The sequence below is a fragment of the Eublepharis macularius genome, chromosome 3 (assembly GCF_028583425.1).
Source record: "Eublepharis macularius isolate TG4126 chromosome 3, MPM_Emac_v1.0, whole genome shotgun sequence".
Classification (NCBI taxonomy): Eukaryota; Metazoa; Chordata; class Lepidosauria; order Squamata; family Eublepharidae; genus Eublepharis; species Eublepharis macularius.
The window spans coordinates 142,393,589-142,415,994 of record NC_072792.1 but is presented as its reverse complement, the minus strand read 5'-3'; the positions used below and the strand labels follow the sequence as shown (position 1 = coordinate 142,415,994).

The window sequence follows — 22,406 nt, the reverse complement described above, 5'->3', positions numbered from 1 at the left end:
ACAGTTCTCCACTAGTGCAAGCAGGTATATTTCCAATTTACTGATCTGCTAACTATTTAACAATAATTGCAATTTCATTACTATCTGTGGGATTTAAAAATCCTGGCTTTGGCTGGAATGGTGCGTCCATTTGCTTGCCTGAGAACATATAAAAGTTACAAGAACTGAACCCTTATTTTTAGATTTCCAAAATGAGCCTCTACTAAACAGCCTGATTCTTCTAAGGCCTTGAAAGATCCAAACTGCGCACCTGAAACCCAATGTCTTTAACATCGTTAATGATTGTTGAAAAATCCTGGCCACGTGCAGGGAGTATGCATTGTATAGGTAATCACAAACACACACGAGTCACTCTGCCAACTTTCAGGCCAATTAATCTTGTTTTACAGAGCTGCCATTATTGCATGCTATTGGAATGCATGTTACGGAAGGTCACATCCTCTGCACTGGGTACCTCACTGGCTTCAGTACACAAACATGTATATGTAACAATAGTAGCAGACAGCTTCTGGCTTGATTTAAAACAACAAAGGGTGACTTTGTACTCTTGCTCCTAAACTTCCCACAGGAGGTATGAATGACTTGAAAATCTAAAAACGACCAATACCTTTTAGATTTTTTTCCTTACCAAACTTGTTCAATACTCCACCCAAAAGCATACATAACATATCCCCTGGACGCATACACAAGTGGATAAAAATAGGTACGTTTATGTAGGGAGAAACTGGTGCTGGTGCAGTCATCTATAGCCATGATTCCACTTACTGCCACTCTTTGGGATGACATGGAACTGAAGGGGTGGAAGGAGGAACAAAGTATGAAGGGGTCTAAGATGAGGGGCGAAGAAACAAACCATCAGACATTACATTTATTTTAGGGCAAGATATTCTTTTCCCAATCATTCACAGCATTTGCTACGTGAGTATAAAACAACTACTGGTTAAGAGTAAAAGGTCAATCACATACAAAGAGCTGCCCTTAAGAAACATGTTAAACACAAGACTTAAATTCAATGAGCAGATGGTTTGAACAAAACTCACTGGAGTAATCTATTTCTGCAGGCTCAAGATGAAGTCATAGGAGTTCTGAAGGCTGAAAAAATTAACCTAGCTTTACTCGAAGCACAATATGGCTTTGTTACTCCAAAAAAGGTCCTTGAGGCACTTCAACGAGATGCTATACAGGCCAAGACGACACTATGGCAGGAGGATATCTATGAAAAACCCATGGGAGAGGTATGTAAAATGCAAATGTATACATGAAAGAATTAACCTTACACACTAAGGGATTGGAAGAATTAGCCTCATTGGTTTAACTGGAAAAGGCCAAGTGCCAGCAATGTAAAACGTTGTTTGTGGAATGCCACAAACAGTAAGTTCACAGCTTTTTAATCTCCACTACAAAACTGACAAACTCTTTGATAACATCCTTTAGCTCCAGAGAAATTCAAGCCTAGTAGTCAATTGCTGGAAAATCCAAGCACTTTATGCATTTAAAAGCCTACAATGAAACTATCACACGTTGTTTTAACCTTATTCTTCCCACCAGCCATACCACTCTCTCACAACTTGGCTACCCAATCACCCTAACCTTAATTTTTTGTGCGCAATGATTTCAGGGGTCATGCTGGACCAAATAACTGCAGTGCAGAATATCTTTCCATATAACTATCATCAGGTTTTGGTCCTGTTCACAAAAATAAACTATTTTTAAACAATTGATATCTTGCTTCATTTCAAATATTGCAAGTAGACTCAAGGAATGACTTCATAGGGTAAAGTGAGTTGACAGACAGTCAAGAGTCCCTAGCAAAATAAAAGACTCTTGACTTGCCTGTTTCATTCCGGGATAAACAAGTGACATGTTACCTCTAGTACACAGAGGAGTGTGGAATGTAGAGCTCCTATGATAAACAAGAAGGCCTGTACATGACAAGGGTGAATCTCTTTGAATGTTACTTCCACCTTCCTTTCACTTCTGTGTGAAGCAGAATATGACCTGAGGCGCACATAATTCCTCCCCACTCTTCTCTCACCCTACACAGAAAGAAAAACTGAACTAGGCGAAGTATCTTTTATTTGAATGTGGACTTAGGCATCTTCTGGAAACACCAAGAGAAAGATGTTTGAATACCCAGGATTCATGCTCACTGGAAAAGCATGAACCTTCCAGTTTAGTCCTTTATTTCTATACATAATGAAGAGAAGTAGGGGAGCGGAAGCAGAAGCAGTAAGTGATGACTGAACCTATCTATTTGCTGATGACTGAACCTATTTATTTGCTGTGCAAATAAAGCAAGAAAGTTCAGAGATGAAGCCTTCTCCAAAACATTCCCAGTGATGCATCTTTCATGGTGTCAGAAGGACATTGAGCAGGAAAGCACTTGACCTGCTCCTCAAGGCATGGGCATCGAGAACAAGCCTTTCTACTTGAGGAGAGGCAACAGCTCTGAAAGTTTCCTGTAAGGATTTTTTTTAAACCTGCCTTGGATCTTTAATTCAGCTCCTGCTTATGTTACCTTAAACTTTTATCTCAGGATGGCTTTGGTCACAACCAACAACAGTTTTTTTCTCCACACAAACAAAGCTTCAGGTGCTCTCTACTTTACCCAAGCGTATACCTTGAAAATACTCTCCTTTGGGGGTTTGACTCCACTGCTATTACCACCTGTGGCATATTACCCCAGTGTGTGTCCTAGTATATTGCTGATTCCCAAAAGGTTTTTGCTGCCACCAAAGGCTTTTGCCTTAGATCTCCTCTATTTAACCGGTATCATAAGGAGGTTTGTTATAGATGGTAATATTCAGCATGTGAGGATGGCTGTGGGGTAAAAAAGGAATCCTTTATTGCTTAACCAAAGTAGAATTCATTTATAAGTACATAAGCATGATGATTGCTGAGTACTGATAAGCATTTCAGAATAGTTTTAAAGAATAGTTTCAGAATAGTTCCTAAGCTTGGTGGTTTCGAAAACAGTTATATATTCACAGACACAGTCACAAAGACTGGATCCATACAGCTATTCCATACAGCTGTTCACAAACAGGATAAACACTCCTCTCATCTACACAGCCACAGATTCACTCAAGCCTTTCTACACAGCTTGCCTGACCTAGACAGATCTACACAGACTGAACACAGGCTCACGCACAGCTTGGTTGACTTAGACAGAATTTCTCCATACAGATTCACTGAATTTCACAGAATGAGACCCTTTTCAGACTTCCACACAGTTTGTCTGACCTAGCTAGAATATTTTCTCTCAGCACATTGACTAAAAACTGCCGTTCACTTCCCCCCTAGGTTATAGCTACAGTCCAATCACAGCACACTCCATTCTCCCATCCAGCCTCCCTCCTTCTTTCCAAAGTCCTGCATTTAAACCCACAGTAACCAATAGCCAACCCCCACATTAATACATACAAACCTATTTACATGAAAAATATTACTGTTCCACAGGTGCTTTGTAGAAGAACAGAACTCAGTTGCAGGACTGCAGAAAAATCACAGTGTTATTGAATTTCTTGTGCTAGGGGAGCTATTCAGCTTAGTGTCAAACAATATTATTACCTAGTGGTGACAGAGCTGCATCTCAATTTATATTTATTTATTAAAAGCCTGAGATGATCTTTAATTATGCAGTTTTAGACTGGGGGAGGGGAATTAATTCACATTATCCTAGGCATGAGGAACTCCAAGTTTTGTGTCCATGAAGAGTTCCAACTATGTTTTTGTTTCCTATCTCAGTGCTGACAAAGTAACACATAATTTCTGTTTCTTCATTTATACCCCGCCTTTGTCCCCAGTAGGGACCCAAAGTGGCTTAACATCATTTTTCTCCTCTCCATTTTTTTCCTACTCACTAGTAGTCACTGCAAATCCTGTGAGGTAGGTTAGGCTGAGAGTTTGTGACTGGCCCAAAGAAACTGAGTGAGCTTCCATAGCACACACTGGGGAACTGAACCTGTGTCTCCCACATCCTAGTCCATAACTTGCGTCACTACACCACATTGGCTCTCTGAATATAACAAAAATAAATAAAAAATAACACATGCTCCACTGACTTTGACTCTGTCCTATCAGTAGAATACTTCAGTATTAGGCACAAGTAAGGCAAACACAAACTTGTGCTCTAAAACGATGACTGTGTAACCATATTGTAACCTAAAAATTTATAAAAATCTACTGAATGGCATTACTGTGGCAATGAATGAGACAGGAGGTTTGGTAAAGCACTTTAGACAATTAAGGTTGCAGTCCTAGGGACATGTTCCTGGAAGTAAGCCTCATTAAATAATATAGGACTTACTTTTGAGTAGATCTGCTTAGGATCCCCCCCCCCAAAGATGAGCAGTAATAAGAGTTAAACCAGTGTTAATTTGCACTTCCAAATGCTTCTGTCTCCGTGCTAATACACACACGTTTGGTACGCAGCTCATTACTTCTCACTATAAAACATTCTCATAAATAGAATTCTGCCTTCAAGCATTTCCAGATTTCTGAAAGAAATATATCAACAATAACTTGTTCTTTTCATATACACACAAACCAATCCTGGGCAAAAAGGTCAGACCTGTTCCTGGAGTTTGAAACCTTAGAATTCTAGTTAATGATCTAAATCAGGTGAAGTTCAGATGCAGAGGTTAACTTATTTTCTAAAATACACTCTATTATGTCATTGAAACTTTGAGCGTGAATGGAAATAATCTCAGGCACACTTCTGTCTTGCCACAAAATTTCCAAAACATAATTTAGGCTTCTATCTTGCATATATTATACAAATATTTTCTTTTTAGCAATACATGGCAGTAAAAGCGTTTGTAACACCATTAGGCTTTGGCAGTATCAAAGGCAGAGGTAAACATTCTGAGAATAGTCAAAATGGTACAGATCTCTAGTACTCAATGAAGTTCTGGAACCAAGGCAGATAAAAGCTACACAGAACATTTCCAAGAGCCATTAAAATAATAAAGTAGATGTATTTTGTTGATGAGGTTAAATATTTATGAAAAGCAACGGCCAACTAGCACCAGTGTGTGGGAAAAAGGCTTTGTGGACTTCCCCAAACTACTCTGGCAACCTACCTCATGCTGGGCCCCTACCATTACTAGTATTCTAATTGCTGGCTTCTCCAGAGCAGCATCTAAGATGCTGCCAACAGTCAGACAGCTATGCCAGATGAGAATTACCAAACTTATTTTATGTGTGTCTTGGTTCCAGTTTTAAGCCTGGGACAAGTACTTATTTCTAAGAGCATAAATACATATTAAAAGAAGCAGACAGCCTGGGATTTTAATTGTTAAGAACCTCACTTGAATGCCTAGCCCGTTTCCACTTTGCAACACAGCTTTAAGCAATCATTTTATAAAGACTAATTCACTCTGTCCACAAGTAGTGGGTAAACCACTGCAGGGTGTTCATCACATATACACACAGTAAGCACCTTCATGTCATATGAAGTGGCCTGACAGGCAATCTGAATTATGGGCACTAGAAAGTGGAGAACATTAAGTCTTGTGACATTACATAGGTACAGAGATGAAAATTTCCCCTTTTTTAAGTCCTCCTGGCTCCAGAAGCAATATGCTTCCTTTCTCTCTTTGTACAAGTATTCTGTGGCTGCTAAGGAAGCAAAGCCCCACATTGTGGTAGCAGTAAACCATAAGCTACAGGAGGACATGGTTGTCTATGCAGAGACATTTTCTGTTTGATCTGATCAAGTTATATGTGGTAGCAGTAAACCATAAGCGACAGAAGGACATGATTCTCCATGCAGAAACGTTTTCTGTTGTTCTAATCAAGTTACATGTCACTGTTCATAAGCTATTGTGCAAAGAAAGTCTCATGTTTACCATGGTATTTACAATTGAAGTCAATTCTAAAGAAAAAACAATAGTTTTTGTTTATCTATTTCAGTTAACTAGACAGCATGATGTGTTAACTGATAAGTAATGTTTTGAAAATTGTAGCTGTGTTGGTAGCTGTGTTGTTGTGCAGAAGAGCAGCATTTGAGTCCAGTGGCACCTTAGAGACCAACAAGATTTTCAGGGTGTAAGCTTTTGAGAGTCAAAACTCCCTTCTTCAGATACTTTTGAAAACGGACCTTTGGACACTTACCGTGAAGGGTCCTTCTCCTATGATGGCAGGAGGACATCTTAGGACATCTTGGGTGTTTCCCACCGTCCTATCAGGGAGGCAGGAAGTAGAATTTTTCTTCCTCTTCCTGTAGTAGGTGGGACCACCCTCTCTATCTTCAGTTTGGGTGACTCCCATCATCAGTAAATAAGTAATGTATCCTGTTCAGAAAACAGCCTTAGTCCCGAAGGACCCGGAGATACGAATGGAGAAAAAAGGAAAAAATGTTAGACAGCATGATAGCGAGAGAAGGGCACAGCAGGACAGTAACAGGTTTAGAGAAGAAACCCTAACGTCCCTGAAGTTCTTGGGAGGGCAAGATGTCCTCCTGCCATCAGAGGAGAAGGACCCTTCACAGTAAGTGTCCAAAGGTCCGTTCTCCCTCTGAGGCAGAGGACATCTTGGGTGTTCCCAAAGCAGCGCCCTAGTCTTCAGGTGGGATAAGATCTTCGTCCTCCACCACATGCTGTAGAACTCGTCTTCCGAAAGCTGCTGTGGCCAAGTGTGCAAGCGGTAGTGCCTGATAAAGGTAGAGAGTGATGACCAGGTGGCGGCTCTGCATATTTCCTCTATTGGAGTGTTCCTTCGAAGGGCTGCATTGGTTGCCGCACACCTTGTGGAATGCGCTGTAATCCCTGAAGGGATACGCAGTTTCTGGGTCTTGTAAGCCTCTTCTATGCAGTTCCTGATGCTGCGAGAGATTGCCACCGAGGACATGCGCTGTCCCAGTATGGACGGTGTGATGTTAATGAAGAGAGACTCCGTGTGGCGAATGTGTTCTGTTCTAATTAGATACGCCTTGAGGGCTCTTCTTACGTTGAGGGTATGCCACTCGCGTTCCTTAGGGTGTCTCGGGTTTGGACAGAAGGAAGGTAGATTTATCTCTTGAGAGTGATGGAATTTTGAATAGGCCTTCGGTAGAAATGATGGATCAGTTCGCAGCACTACCTTATCCGCATGGAAAATGCAAAGGTCTGAGCGGACGGACAAGGCGCTCAGCTCTGACACCCGGCGCGCTGATGTGATTGCAACAAGGAAGATTGTCTTGAGCTTGAGCCATCTCATACCAATGTCTCTGATGGGTTCGAACGGCGCTCTAGTGAGAGCCTTAAGCACAATGCTCAGACGCCACGTTGGAAATCTATGGACTGTTGGAGGATTGAGTAAGGTCGCCCCCCGGAGGAATTTTTGTATATGTGGGTGCGACGAGAGTGGTTCATCTCCCACCGTGGGTATAACCGTGCCGATTGCGGCTACTTGTTTCCTTAACGTTGCCGGTTTTAACCCTTGGTCTAAACCCTCTTGGAGGAAACCAAGAATGTTTGTCAAAGATGGTTTCACCGGGTCCAGGTTCTTGCGTCTGCACCAGCGCGTGAAGGCTTTCCAGGTTGCGTTGTAGATCTTTATGGTTGAGGATTTATGTGCTGCCAGCATGGTCCGTACTATCTGTGGGTGATAACCCATCAAGGAGAGATGTCCCCGTTCAATTGCCACCCTGTCAGTGACATCCACTCTGGGTGTGGGTGCCAAATCGGTTCTTGCTGCAGAATGTCCGGTCACAGGGGAAGGCATTGGATAGCAGTTGAATGGAGGAAAACCAGGGTCTCCTCGGCCACCATGGAGCTATTAGTATCACCAACGCTTTCTGTTCTTGTATTTTTCTCAGAAGTTTGGGAAGTGTCGGAAGAGGGGGAAAGGCACAGAGTAAACCTCTTGGCCATGGCAACGTAAGGGCGTTGATGCCCTCTGCTTCCGGGTGGAAATATCTGGTGAAGAATCTTGGAACCTGGCGATTCAGGTGCGATGCGAACAGGTCTACTTCTGGTGTACCGAAGTGTGCCGTGATCAGTAGAAAGACTTCTCTGTGCAGGGACCACTCCCCCGGGTGTAGTTGTTCCCGACTCAGCCAGTCCGCTTGAATGTTCAAGATTCCCCTTATATGTTCCGCCTTGATGGATGAAAGATTCTCTTCTGCCCAGCTGAAGATTCTGGTTGCTTCTTTCTGAAGACGTGAGAACCATGTCCCCCCTTGCCTGTTGATGTATGTCTTTGCAGCTATATTGTCCGTTCTGACCAGGATGTGTGAACCTGATATTCATGTGCTGAATTTGTTCAGTGCCAGGTAAATGGCCCTCATTTCTAGTACGTTGATCGGTAGTAATTTTTCTTTCATTGTCCATTTGCCCTGGACTGGGGAACCGTCCAGGGTGGCTCCCCAGCCCTGTAGACTCGCATCCGTAAATAGTTGTCTGTAGACTGGAGTAAGAAAACCCCTGCCTTGTTTCAGGTTGGACTCCGATGTCCACCATTCAGGCTCTCCTTGACATGTCTGGGTAGCTGTATCCGCACGACTTGTCTCTGGGCGATCTGCAACTGGAAGGGCCTCAAGAATGATTGAAGGGTCCTGATGTGAAAGAGGCCCCACTGGATAGCTTCTGCGTCCGCTACCAACAGACCTTGGAGTTTTGACAGTTCCATTAGTAGGGAAGAGGACTGTCTTATAGTGTTCTGAACCAACTGTTTTGTTTTGGTTATCTTTTCCCTGGGAAGAAAAAAGCATCCCGCTCGCGTATCTATTATCAGTCCCAGGTGTTCTAGTCTCTGTGAGGGTTGTAGAGAGCATTTGGACATGTTTATCAAAAAACCGTACTCCTTCAGGAACTGGAGTATGTGGTGGGTATCTTGCAGGGAAGACTCTCTGGATTTGGATCTTATTAAAATGTCGTCCAGATAAGGATGCATATGGAGGCCCATTTCTCGGAGTCTGACGATCGGCACAATGAGTAGTTTGGTAAAGACTGTCTGGGCCGTGGCCAGACCGAACGGTAGTGCTCTGAATTGTAGATGTAGCTCCCCTGTGCAGAACCTTAGGTACTTTCTGTGGGCCAAGGCGATTGGAACATGAAGATACGCTTCCGTGAGATCTATAGATGTTAAGAACTCTCCCTCCTGAAGCGCCTCTGCTATGGAACGGAGAGTTTCCATCCGGAAGTGACGTAACTTTATGAACTGGTTCATGTATTTCAAGTCCAATATGGCCCTCCAGTCCCCGTTCCTCTTCGGGACTGTGAAAAAGATGGAGTACACCACTCTTCCTTCTTCTGTACGGGGGACTGGTTCGACAGCCTTAATTTCTAAGAGGTGATGAATTGCCTTGATTGTGATGTCGCGTCTGGCTGGATTGGTCTTTAGCGGGGAAATGAGGAAGCGCTCCAGTGGGAGTGATTGAAATTCTATTAAGTAACCACTGGATATTACTTCTCTTGTCCAGGCATCCGCCTCGGAGGTCAGCCAGGAATGACAAAAGAGAAGCAATCTTCCCCCCACTGGAGCGTCCTGCGAGTCAGGGCTTCTGATTCTTGTCGTCCAAGTCGCGCCTGATGTTGTGATTGAATTGCTGTCTTTGCGATCTGGTTTGGAAGGTGCCTCTGCGCGTCTGGGTCCTCTGAGGGTTCCATGTGCGTTTGCCATCCAGTCTGCTCCTAGGCAAGGTGTGTTGGGACCTGAAGGGCTGATAGCCAAAGGACCGTCTCTCTGTTCTTTTTAGAGATCTTGGAAGGGCCTTTTTCTTGTCCCTGGTTTCGATCAGGATTTTTTCCAGTTGATCCCCGAAAAGCTTAACACCCGTGAAGGGGTAGGACATCAGAATGGTCTTAGCTTGGATGTCTGCAGGCCATGCTCAGAGCCAGAAAAGGCGTCTAGCTGACGTTGTCATGGCCATTGCCCTGGAAACAAAAGACATAGTGTCCAGAGTGGCATCCGCCGTGAACGTATTGGCTTTCAGGATTCTGTTAGCCCCTTCTATGAAATGCCTGCTAGTGTTCGGGAGAAGTTCCATCAATCTCCGTGTCCACACCACAGAGGCTCTGGATACGGTCGATGGTATTGCTGAGGCTCTGATTGCCATAGCCATGGCTTCGTGGGCTCTCTTGAGGGCTCCATCTCCTTATCCAGGGGGTCTTTGATCGATCCTTGTCCATCTTCTGAGAGTAGGCCTTGTGACTGGAGTGCCGTCACTGGAGCGTCTACGATTGGTACCTGTAAGAACTCAGATGTAAAGTTAGGCAGAGCATACAGTTACTTGATGAAGTTGGAAAACTGCTTAGGGGCTGCTGGCATATTCCATTCCACCCTCAGTTGCCTTTCAAAGAACTCAGGGAACGGAAAAACCTTGGCTTTTTCTTCTGATCTAGGGAAGAATTCTTTGTTCCCCTTGGGTCTAATTCCAGACGAATCTGCCCTAGGTTCCTCCTCTTCCCCTGTTGGGGTTTCCCTGAGATCTAGGGCTGCTAAGGTCTTAGACAGAAGGTATTGGTAGTCTTCTGCGTGAAACAGCCTGTTGGACTGTTCCCCCTTGGTGGCCTCCTCTTCCTCTCCCTCCTCGGAGAGGAAGCCCCCCTCATCTGACAGAGGACCCCTCTTCCAGCCAGCGGGAGGAATGAAATGTTTTTCTGGCATCCTTTGTTGGCCAAGGGGTATTTGCTTCCTGACCAGTGGTGTTGCTTACAGACCACCTGGAAGAATGCTTGTTATTGGAGCACTGGGGCTCAGGCTGGCACAAGGAAAATAATTCCTCCCTTAAGTACCATTGCATGGCTGCTCTAAGTGCTGGGGACAGGGCACTGTTGGGGTCACTTACAGAGGCCTCCTGGTCGATGCGGCTGGAGCTCTGTTCGTTTGCATTGTTTTCGGTTTGAAGTTCTCCCGCCGGGAGGTTGGCAATCACGTCGCTGCGTTCGCACAGGAAAACTTCTTCCGCAGCCGAGTTTCCCACCGAAAATGAGCTCCGCCGTGCCACAGCGCCCTCAGCCGGTTGGATGGGGCGCGCAGCCTTCCCCTGTTCCCGCTTGGACAGTCAGGGCCTTTTAGGGGGTCTTGCCTCAGCCGCTGGACGATCCTGGCCGAGTAACCGTGCAGGCTTAGCTGGCATGCCGGTTTCGGCTGTGCTTGTTCCAGCCGCCGGGAGGACGGCTTCCTGAGTCCGATCCGTTGTTCGTTCCAAAAAACTTTCTTCAGAGTCAGACAACTCCCTGGATGTCATGATTGCTCCTCTAGTTCTCCCCAAAGAGGGGAGTGAAGGAATTTAGAAGGGGGGGTCAAGAAAAAGGAAGGGAAAGTAGAATGAAAGGTGAAAGAAAGAGGAGTAGTAGAATGAATGTAGTTCAGGGTCAAAAAAGAGAACAGCAAGTAGTCAGTAGAGCTAGCTAGCTGCAGAATTGCTCTCCCCGGAGGCAGGAAAGAACTGAAGATAGAGAGGGTGGTCCCACCTACTACAGGAAGAGGAAGAAAAATTCTACTTCCTGCCTCCCCGATAGGACGGTGGGAAACACCCAAGATGTCCTAAGATGTCCTCCGCCTCAGAGGGAGAATTATTGTTCTTGCTACTTAAAAGTTGAAAGAAAGCAAAATATTTACAAAGAATGAAAGTACTCCACCTGTGCTTTTGATTCTTATCTGCATATTTTAAAGTTTAGTTTTATGTTATTTATAGTCCATCTTTCCCACTGACACTCAAGGTGGATTACATGGTGTAAGTCAATATGATTAACAACTGGGACATTCAATAAACAATGCAATAAAGCATGCAAATACAAATTTGCAGAGATTTGAATACAAACATAAAGCTGACACTATGCTGAAACAGAATATAAGAACATGATACAAGTCAAAAAGAAAAAGCCAACTTGTTTTTTTTTTAATTTATTGGTGAGTTTATATTTCATATTTAATACATTCATTCCCCTCATATCTAATTTACTCTAAACCCCCCCTTTCCTCCCCCCTCCTTATCAACTTCCAACAGCTTTCCAACCCTTGACCCTTCTTATTACTTAACTTGACTTCACTTATATTCTTCTATAACACATATATCGTAATATTTCTTACTCTAAGCATATTCAAATTGTTTTATATATATACTATATTAAAATCACTAATCCACCAATGTATCCATTTTACTCTTCCTTGTTTAAACTCTATATTCTAGGTAAGATTTGTTTAAACACAATACTAGCTTAGATTGTAATAATTAAATTCCCCCTTAATGGTAAAGTCACTTATCTCTTCTGTTTACAACATCACAGTTTAATAACTCTCAAACTGCCACAGTTCTCCCTTCACATCCCATTTTTTTTCTAAATATTGTTTCAATTTCCCCCAGTCAGCAATAAATTGTCCTGGATCAAGATCTTTAAGTTTTCTTGTCATTTTGTCCATCTCCGCCATGTACAGCAATTTATAAATCCAATCTTCTATAGTTGGTATTTCTTGTATTTTCCATTTCTGCGCGTACAAAAGTCTTGCCGCTGTGGTCATATAAAATAACAATGTTCTGTACTGCACTGGAATACCTTCCATTCCCAAGTTCAGTAGCAACAATTCTGGGTTCTTATTTATTTGGATTTGTAAAATTTCATTAATTACTTCAATTATATCTCCCCAGTATTGCTTAGCTACCTCACAAGTCCACCACATATGATATAGTGACCCTTCGTGCTTTTTACGTTTTCAATATTTGTCTGACAAGTTAGTGTTCCCTAGCGCAATCTTCTTTGGTGTTAGATACCATCTATAGATCATTTTGTATACATTCTCTTTAATGTTCATACAAGTTGAAATCTTCAATGTATTTTTCCACAGGTGCTCCCACGCCTCCATTGTTATTTCTTTATTGAAATTTACTGCCTACTTCACCATCTGGACTTTTACTATTTCATCCTCCGTATGCCATTTTAGAAGTACTTTGTAAATCTTTGAAATTTCTTTTTTGCCTTCTTGTAATATCACTTCTTCTAATTCTGAGTTTTCCATTCTTATTCCTCCTTTTAAACAGTCCGAATTGAAAAGATCTCTGATCTGTCTATATAAATATAGAAAAAGCCAACTTGTTAACTGGTCTCTGTGTGGGGAGAATCTCTTACACTTGCACTAATAATATTACAGTTAGACAAACAATTCCATAAACAGATTGTATTTGTATGAGATTTGCCTGCAGAGGATCACATCTTAAGTCAGAAGCACATTAACTTAAAAGCAATAATACCACTTTTTAAACAATGGGTCAGTTCAGGCATGATGCAAAACCATGATTTAATTAAACTTATTTTGCCATCAAGTTACAGCGAATTTATGGCGACCCCATGAGGTTTTCAAGGCAAGAAACATTCAAAGGCGGTTTGCATAGCAATCCTGGACTTCCTTTGATGTCTCCTATTCAAGCACTAAACCAGGGCTGACCCTGCTTCCAACATCTAATGAAACTGAGCTAACCCAAACTATCCAAATCAGGGCTTATTTAACCATAGTTAAATGATAATCCAAACCTGCATTGCCACTCTATGGTTAGTTTGAGTACCTTAAACTGAGATCTAAAGCTAGAGTATGAAGTCAGTGTATTAAGTTAGTGTAAACTGTGGTTTCATGTTATGTCAGAAGATAGTATTTTGGCTTCATCCTATCTTAATTCCCAATGATACTCTGTGCCTGCACAGTGCCTTGAAAAAGGAAACTGCTCTTGTCTTTAGCCAGCTTTTTCTAGAGCATGCCTCGGCCATTACAGACTCTTCTCTCTACCTCCACCTCTGCCCTCTTAAATACACAGCAAATCCTACCATCCATCCCCAAGGGAAATAAGCAACAACACTGGAGCCCTGGCCATCTTGTTTCCTTTTTTAAACTAGCCAAGGAGGAAGCAAGCCATTCAAACTAACACTTTCCTCACCAAACCCCAAAGAATAAACACCTGCTACCAATTTCAGTGCAACCCCCATATGCTTACTCAACCAAAGAGCCTCCCAAATGTCCTGTCTCAGGGCTCCAGCATTATTGCTTATTTCCCTTAGGACTTGTGTATTGCTGGCTGAAGGCAAGAGTGCTTTCATTTTTCAAGCAGGTGAAGATTTCCATGAGAAACCACCCTGCCTTCATGTGCTCTGGATCCTTGCCTATCTTGGCTACTAAACTCTTGTAAAGACCACATAAAGGAGTCATTGATGTCTATTATAAATAAATCAGGCACTAACTCAAGGCACCTCTCAAAGAGGCAGGCATCTGCCCACTTTAAAAAAATCCTAGACAAAATGATGTATAGCCAGTTATCGCTCAGTCTCTTATCCACCCTTTCTGGGCAGCGTAGTTAAGAGACCAATAGGTGACCAAATCCAGGCCTTCTTGGACAACTCTGGTGCTCTGGACCCTTTTCAGTCTGGTTCAATCTGGGTTGGAGATGGCTCTGGTGGCTCTCCTTGATGACCACTGCCTGAGTTTAGACAAAGGCCATGCTCCATCATAGCTCCTCTGGGATTTACCTGCAGCACTCAACATAGTAGACCATGCCATCCTACTGGGGCATTAGGAGGCAGAAGTACGTATACGGGGATGTGCCTTGGACTGGTTTAAATGATTCCTCATGGGACGGGCTCCAAAGATTGCTGTTGGAGACCAGCTATTCTGAGTGTGGTAATGTTATCTCACATCTTATTCAACCGCTATGTAAAGCCTTTAGGAGAACTCATTTGTAGATATGGAACTGGATGTCATCATCAGTATGTAGATGATACCCAGCTCTGTATCCCATTATCTAAATCCTCTGGTGATGTCGTAGAAGTACCGGGTTGCTGCTTGACAGCTGTTGTCAACTGGCTAAAAAAAAAAAAAGAAATTGAACTGAGACAAGACAGAAGTGATGCTGGTTGGAAAAGCAGAGATCTTGAATGACATGCTTCCCATCTTTGATGGGGTTCGGTTGATGCTGGCTGACTCAGTTAAGAGCCATGGGGTTATACTAGACCCAGCCCTACTGCTAAAGTAGCAACAAATGCAGCTGCAAAAAAGTCCTTCTGACAACTCAGACTAACTTGGAAGATGGTCCCTTACATGGCTGAACTGGCCACCTGGATTCGTGGCACAGTAACATCAAGACTAGACTACTGTAATGCACTCTACATAGGTCTCCCCTCAAGTTCACCCAAAGACTCCAAGTGGTGCAGAATGCTGCAGCTCATTTATTCTCAGGAGCAAGACAGAGTATGCATATCATTCCCATTCTGCAGTCACTCCATTGGCTTCTCAACTGGCTCAGTATCTCATTCAAAGCCTTTCATGGCCCTGGCCCCATATCTGTGCAACTGCTTGTCCCCCTGTATTCCACCAAAGCAGCTTCACTCATTTGGACAGGCCCTTCTGCAGATCCCATCCTGTAGTCCAGCAAAATTAACATCTGCCTGCACATGAGCTTTCTCTGTGGTAAGCACCATTTTGAGGAATGGCCTGGCTGAGGAAGTCAGGAAAATTCCCCCTCTCCTGACTTTCTGTAAAATATACAAAACTAAATTATTCAGGAGGGCTTTCTACCCAGATTACAGGGCTGTGTTGTAAGAAGTAGCTCAGAGAAATACATTAAGAGGGACAGGGACTATACCCTACTGTACTATCTGCTGTTGTAGACATGCACCTATTAGGGAGTTTCCACATGGCTAAACATGCCATGTAAATTAGTTATGCTTTGTTTCAGAAAGATTTCATCTCTGTGCTTGGCTTTATGCTTGTTTTTCAAATTTTCTGATACCATACCTTATTGTATCTCCCTGAAATGTCCTAACTGTTGTTCATTATTGTACTTTGCTCAGTGAATGTCTAGCTGTTGATTATATTGTATTTTCATTTGCACAGTGTAATCTGCCTTGAATCTCAGTGAGAAAGATGGAATAATAATAATAATTTGTAAAGACAAGACAGGGCTCAATAATCATTTGACAGCTGAATTTTAATTTCATTAACCACAGTTAATGTGAAACTATGACTTATTTTAAGTCTGAACCAATTCAATGCATAATGAAGTCACTAATATCAGCAACAAAGTCTTCCCTAAATAAATGGATACATTTCACATTTACTGTAAATAAACAAGGGAGATCCTTGTCACAAGCATATTTTTACACTTATAGCTGATGCAAATATTCATCTCCATTCCTACTGCAATATGGACCCTAATGTACTACCTCGTTGGGTCTCTTGATGCAAATGTGCTCTCTCTGGGGTCCTTCACAAACATGTTGTATGACTAGGTCTTATTTATTTCCTTCTTTTTTATTTCTTTCTACTTCCTAGAAGAATGGGGACAATCTCAAAATATTAAATTTCTATCACTGACTCACCAATGGCAATTTACTACTTGCTATGCTCATGTTATACTCTTGAACAGTCATACAAGACCACGAGTTACATGCATCACTGAACATCTGTTCAGCCAAGTGCCAACACATTTTTTTAAAAAATCAAAAACGTTTTTAATACCAATTCACTCTAGTCTCTATAATTTATGACAGATTCCAAATAAATTTATCCCAAGTTTGGTTTATCTATGGAAAGCAAATATCTAAGTTCCAGATCAAAATGATACAATCCAACAAAGACAGACTCTCTGACAGACTACAAAGTCTAGACAATCTTGGTCAAAGGGCTTCCAACTTTGTTAAAACAATAAAGAATGAGAGAAATCTGTTCCATTTTATGTTTCCCTTCATTAGGCATTTATTCAAGTCATTAGTATAGTAACAACAACAGCAAAGAACTTTCACTATGTCATAGGGAAGCTGAAACTAATAATTACATGGAACTGGGCCCCTTCCTTTCACGGTCTGAATAGAAAAGTTTTTAACTGCCATGGCAAGACAAGGAACATTTCATCAATTAAGCATATACTCAAAAAGGAAAGCTTTCAGATGAGACAAAAAGTTGATGAAATCAATACAAATGGGTTACACATCATGAGACAGAACCTGTGCCTCCAGTCCACCACCACAAGGCTCCTTGTGTCAGAAGAAGAGGCTCCACTGTTGCACAGAGTGACCTTACTCGCCCCCCCCCCCTCCTCAGAGCAGCCACTTGTGTTGCATGGCCTTTTGCCCACATGTGGACCCCAGCTCCCAGCATTACCTCTGACACTCACAGGGGGCTGCTGGAGGAAGATAGCGAAGGTCTGCCTACCACATGCTTCTCCCCACTTGTACAACTAAAGGATCCAAAGCCAATCTTTTTATCTGCATGAAAACTTGTCAATAAGAACAAAGGGAGATGCTATTAGCACTCCTCGTCCATATCAGCAGCAATTAGTCAGGTGAAGAATTTTTTACTTTTAATTATACTGTTAAAAGCCACATGGGCTACAACAGAACAGAAATGCACTCAGTATAGGGTTGCAAAAAACTCTGCCATACAACAGGTGAATAATTAAGAAAGTATGGCCTACAAGAACTCATACTAGATGTGGGTAACCAAGACCTAAGGGAAAAAGGTAGTAGTTCTGACTCCAGGGCAAATGACTAGACGAGAATGAATATAATTAACCAGCAAGAACACCCTTATGGCCAATCAGGAGGGCAAACTGAACCTGAATCCAGATCATTTCCCCCCCCCCCGAACTTAACCTACAACCCCTATGCTGTCCCCATGAGGTTTTTTTTTACACACACAAAAATCCCAGCAGTGAGAGAATCTTGTTGCTCTTTTTTAGCTTGACAAAGTGGTTGAAAAGCATAAAGAAACACACCGACGTATGCTAGAGCAACTCTTAATGGTAGAAAAATCTCATAGGCAAACTCTGTATGAGCTAGAAGATGAGAAGAGGAAGCATGCAGAGTACATGGAGAAAAGTGATGAATTTACTAATTTATTGGAACAAGAACAAGAAAGGTAAGACAGCTTTAAAGTTACTAAATAGAGTTCAAAATCTCAGTGTTTTCTAAGTACTTTCATCTTCAGCTTCCAACTTGTATCCAGGAATTGCACATATCTAAAATGTAATATGGGTAGGACAGGTATTCCAACCATACTTGACATTTAGTTGTCAGCAGAAAAGGGGGGCAGACCCCCAATTTCTGTCCCTCATGCTGGGGTTGCATCATCCAGGGCGTGACAGGTTGCAGAAGAAGGGGCAATTGCAGGAAAATTAACTTCCATGAGCACTGCTGTTCTCACTCTAGACAGGATCCACCCCAGTGTGATGCAGTAAAAATCATAAAATCCTACTATGATGTTAGTATTATCTTTGAAATGTCTCATTTATAATGCTACCTTATGCTATCCCAACTTCCATTTGTTTTTCCATGCTATACAGGTACTAGACACTAGAACAAGGGCTTGTTATCTTTTACACTCTTTCCTAGAAAATTAGTAGAAGCACTCTGAGAAGAGGTCAAAATACCCAATAGTGGTAGTTAAAATAAACAATCTGTTCTTTTGTCTTCACAATAACTCCCTTTTCAAGTTTGATGTATATATTACTGGAGGGATGCAAATATCAATAAAAAGGAATTGTGTGGGTCAAGTGAATATGGCAGTGCCAAAGGGAATTTCCATTTACTGCCTCACGGGGAGGAATGAAACGAGGTGGGATACAATTTCTGTGTTTCTTCCTTTGCTTGTGAATGGGCTTCTAGTTTGTTATTGATTCTTTGGAGAGCAGCAAGGATAGATTACTAAGATAGCCCTTAGAGAAATAGGTTTGTACTCCTGAGTTGGAAAGGGAATTTGCTTGGTTTTATTCCTGACAAACATGTGGGATAAACTAACACTTCTGTTCTGCCATTATTTTTTCCTCTGAAAATTTCTTGACTCTGTCTTTATTTGGATTTTTTAATACAATGTGTTTTATCAGCTGTGCCTCCTTGAATGTGTGTGTGTGTGTGTGCGGGGGGGGGGGGCTGGATGTCCCAGCTGATTGGATAAGAGGCAAGTGGATGGGCACACCAGGTAATGAGAAGGCAGAAAGTTACTCCTTCTCCTCACCCTTCTTTCAGCCAAGGATACCTTAACGGTAGGGAAATATACTCATACAGCAACTAATCAAACCCAAGCCATATGTCATCTTCATATGTATAATTGCAGACAGAACCAGATGAGACATGAAAAATCACTGAAGATGGTTCTGAGGACATATCCAAGAGCCTCTATGGAGGCTCTTGTGGGGAAACAGGACCTGCAAGCGCTCATTTCTGCTCACATGGGAGTGAGGAAGTATGCAGACAACCTGGCTTCTCCTTCTCCACTCTTTAATTCTCTCTGTCTCTGGGTATTATTCCACCATTAAGGAACATTATGCCTGAAGGCTTGAACTCAGTCCTTTTCTGCCAGTTTGCCATTAAAGGCTCCATTCTGTGCTTTGTCTCCCTCTTCCTTCACAATAGCTACTGAAGACGTTACGGCATCTCCAAGTCAAACCTATGGATGCCAATGCCACTTTAGAACATGCCACAAAAGCTTGATCTTAATTGAGCCAGCAGCACAACGGGCCAGGAAATCTTGTTTCCTACCCTCTGTACCTTTTCATCACTTGAAAGGCATGGATGCAGGGAAATAAGATCACTTTGTCCTGCTGAGCTGTGGGCACAATTAAGGTCAAGTCCTCATAGCATTTTTAAATGGCTGAGTTCAGCTCTAAAATGGTGTCAGCATCCATGGACTGGAACTGTGAACTTTGTAGTGTCTAGTTTGGTCCTCAGCTAAACACTCTAGAGGAGCAGAGTTAACTACTGCCCCCTTCTTCTTCTGCTCTGGCTACAAGTAGAAAGAACAGGGGCTTTTAACATAGGTCACAGAGATCAGACTAGCCACCACAGAAAAGTAGCTCTGTACATATCTCTAAAGATAGTAATTATTTATCTTAAAAATAATTATAAATACACAGTCCTAATCTAGATGGTCCATGTAGCCCGATCTTGTCATATTTTGGAAGCTAGGCAGGGTTAGCCCAGGTCAATATTTGGATGGGAGACCACTAAGAAAGCCCAAGGTTGCTATTCAAAAGGCAGGTGATGGCAAACCGCCTCTGAATGTCTCTTGCCTTGAAAACCCAATGGAATAAAAATATGTTGGTACCAAAAAGAAAGAAAGAAAGAAAGAAATACACAACATAAATATATAATTCTTGAAGTTGTAAGCAACTAGAATTAATTCATTACCTTGGTTTTACTATCTAGGGAAAGGGGGTCATCCTCTAGTGAGTTCAGTATCATGTGTTCGTGTCTACTTCTTGGATTTAAAATGGAGTCCCGGTGTAAGAGCAGCTAACAGCTCAAGCCGATAAGAGCTTAAGAGAGTTTCCATAACATGCTCAGAGGGTCTCCCTTGGTCCCCACCCCAGCAGACCTATCTTTTTTGTTTGCTTTTCTGACCACTCTATCCTTTGTCCTCCTGAAGCTTTATTGCTTAGGCGTGACTCTGACTTTAGGTGGCACTTTGGCTGCCTATTGTCCCTCTCCTTGCCAGAGTCATCTACATTTCTATACAATGAATGGTTTTGTCCTTGGGAGGTGAATCCTCACCATTCTTCCCACCCTCACCCTGGCCAGCCAGCATAAGGTATTTTATAAACTCTGAAATTGTACAGAGCACAAACCCATTTATCATACTTTGGGTTGTGAACTCTGGCATACTCTCAGGGTGTAAGGCATTTCACCTCAGTCCTGCTGTGGAAATCCCTCACTTTCATAAACTCTGTTCACACATTACAGTGAACACACATCCTGTCTGTACATGTATATATTGATTTGTAAGAAAAAGCCAGCCTGCTTTCACTTTACAAATGAAACCAGGGACCAGTGCCTGGATAAATTGGGGTTTCAGTCTTACAATTAGCTGTACATGCATTTACTTTAACATGGGAATCACTCAACACATGTATAAAGAAAAATACTGTACGTGGATTGTACATGTTCATTGTAACGTGTGAATAGGTCTGTAGAAGAAGTGGGTAGCTACTGGAAATGAGGGGGGTTTGTTATGGCGCCCAGATTATGGAACACTGTCCCTAGCCATCTACATTACTTTTTTAAAACCCAATTAAAAACTTTATCCATTCCAATCTTTTATTGTTACTTTATACTGATTTGAGCTTTGCTGATAGCTATTTTATTGACTTCTACTGTTTATTATTATATGTTGTAAAATTTTGAGATTTACTGTTGTGACTTGTAAGCCATCTTGGGGATCAAGATTTGGTGGAAAGGTTTTAAATAAATAAATATTATGCTGACTACAGAAGCCCCAGAAGACTTCCCTATGCATCGTTCTACAGTGCAGATGTAGGTCTCTGCTATTTTTTTTGAAGAGCAGCCTCTATCACTAAACATGGCATTATAGTTGCTTGTCTAGACAATATAAAGCATACAGATGCCATATGAATTCAGGATCATAATATCAAAATATTTGAAGGTTTTAAAACTATTTTCCTTTACTTTGTTGGTTGGATTTTGGTGTATTAAATTTGGTATGGCTTTTACTGATGTTTTGTAAACTTGCAAGGCCCCTTGAGTGCTATTTTTTTAAAGCAGAAAGAGGAAAGAGAGAGATACCTAGATAGTAGGGTAGAACTGATTGTTGGCCACTACTTAATGTGCTCCATCAGAACAAATACATGTAATATAACATTAAACTTTTAGGATGGGGGGATTGCAACTAATATGCAGAGCAATGGGAAGGACCTACTCAGCTTTCTTTACAATAGCATATAATACCTCAGCATGCCCCACACTAAATGCACATATATCATGCATATAGGGGTCATTTCGAAGAAAAAGAGCTTGAGGAACTCATTAGCATAACCCATTCGCATATGCCATGACCTTTGACATCACCAGAAGTGTGTCATTAGCATAACCAATTTGCATATGCCACACCACCTGACATCACCTATCCTGGCTGTTTTGGACCCAATCCTGGTCATTCAGGGCTGAAATTGGGCCCAAAATGGCAAAAAGGGGCTGAAAATGGCTGAAAAGGGGCCCAAAATGGTCAGGATCGGGCTGCTGCTGAGCAGGAGAGTGATCCACCACCCATCAGAGGCCCGAGCTGGGCCATTTTGGCCCCAATCCAGACCGAAATGGGCCCAAAATGGCTGAGAGTCAGGTGGGCAGGGCCACTTGTCATGTGACCTCTTTGGGTAACTACCGGAACTGCATTCCTGTGCGTTCCCCCTCGAAATGAGCCCTGCATGCATGTATGTGTGTACATCTTCTTTTAAGAAAGAGCCAGCGCAGCTTCACATTACACAAGAAAACAGAAACTAATATCTGGGGTTTCAATCACACATTCTACATGTTTGAATGTAATTACAGTTACTCAGTATAGTTTTGCTTTATATGCAAGTGTACACTGCACATGGATTATATACATTCACTGGAATTTGTGAACCGCTCCCTGTAGTTCAGGGAAATTATGCATTTCTCTATCATGATAGTGTATACTACGATTAATGCTCTTTCCATTGACAGTAG

The 22,406-nt window shown here is 42.2% G+C and overlaps 2 protein-coding genes across 7 annotated transcripts in view; one reads left to right on the top strand and one right to left on the bottom strand.

The window, feature by feature from the left end:
* CMSS1 (cms1 ribosomal small subunit homolog) overlaps positions 1-22,406 on the bottom strand; it is a 270,320-nt gene that overhangs the window by 153,758 nt on the left and 94,156 nt on the right. The gene's annotated exons all lie outside the window — the stretch shown is intronic.
* FILIP1L (filamin A interacting protein 1 like) overlaps positions 1-22,406 on the top strand; it is a 239,951-nt gene that overhangs the window by 126,189 nt on the left and 91,356 nt on the right. For all 5 annotated transcript variants that reach the window (XR_008596648.1, XM_054973297.1, XM_054973295.1 and 2 more), the window contains 2 exons: positions 1,062-1,235; positions 17,648-17,826. Coding sequence is in view for 4 of the 5 variants with exons in the window: in XM_054973297.1 (XP_054829272.1) it covers positions 1,062-1,235; positions 17,648-17,826 (353 nt within the window). In the remaining variant the exon portion in view is untranslated. The remainder of the gene's footprint in view (positions 1-1,061; positions 1,236-17,647; positions 17,827-22,406) is intronic.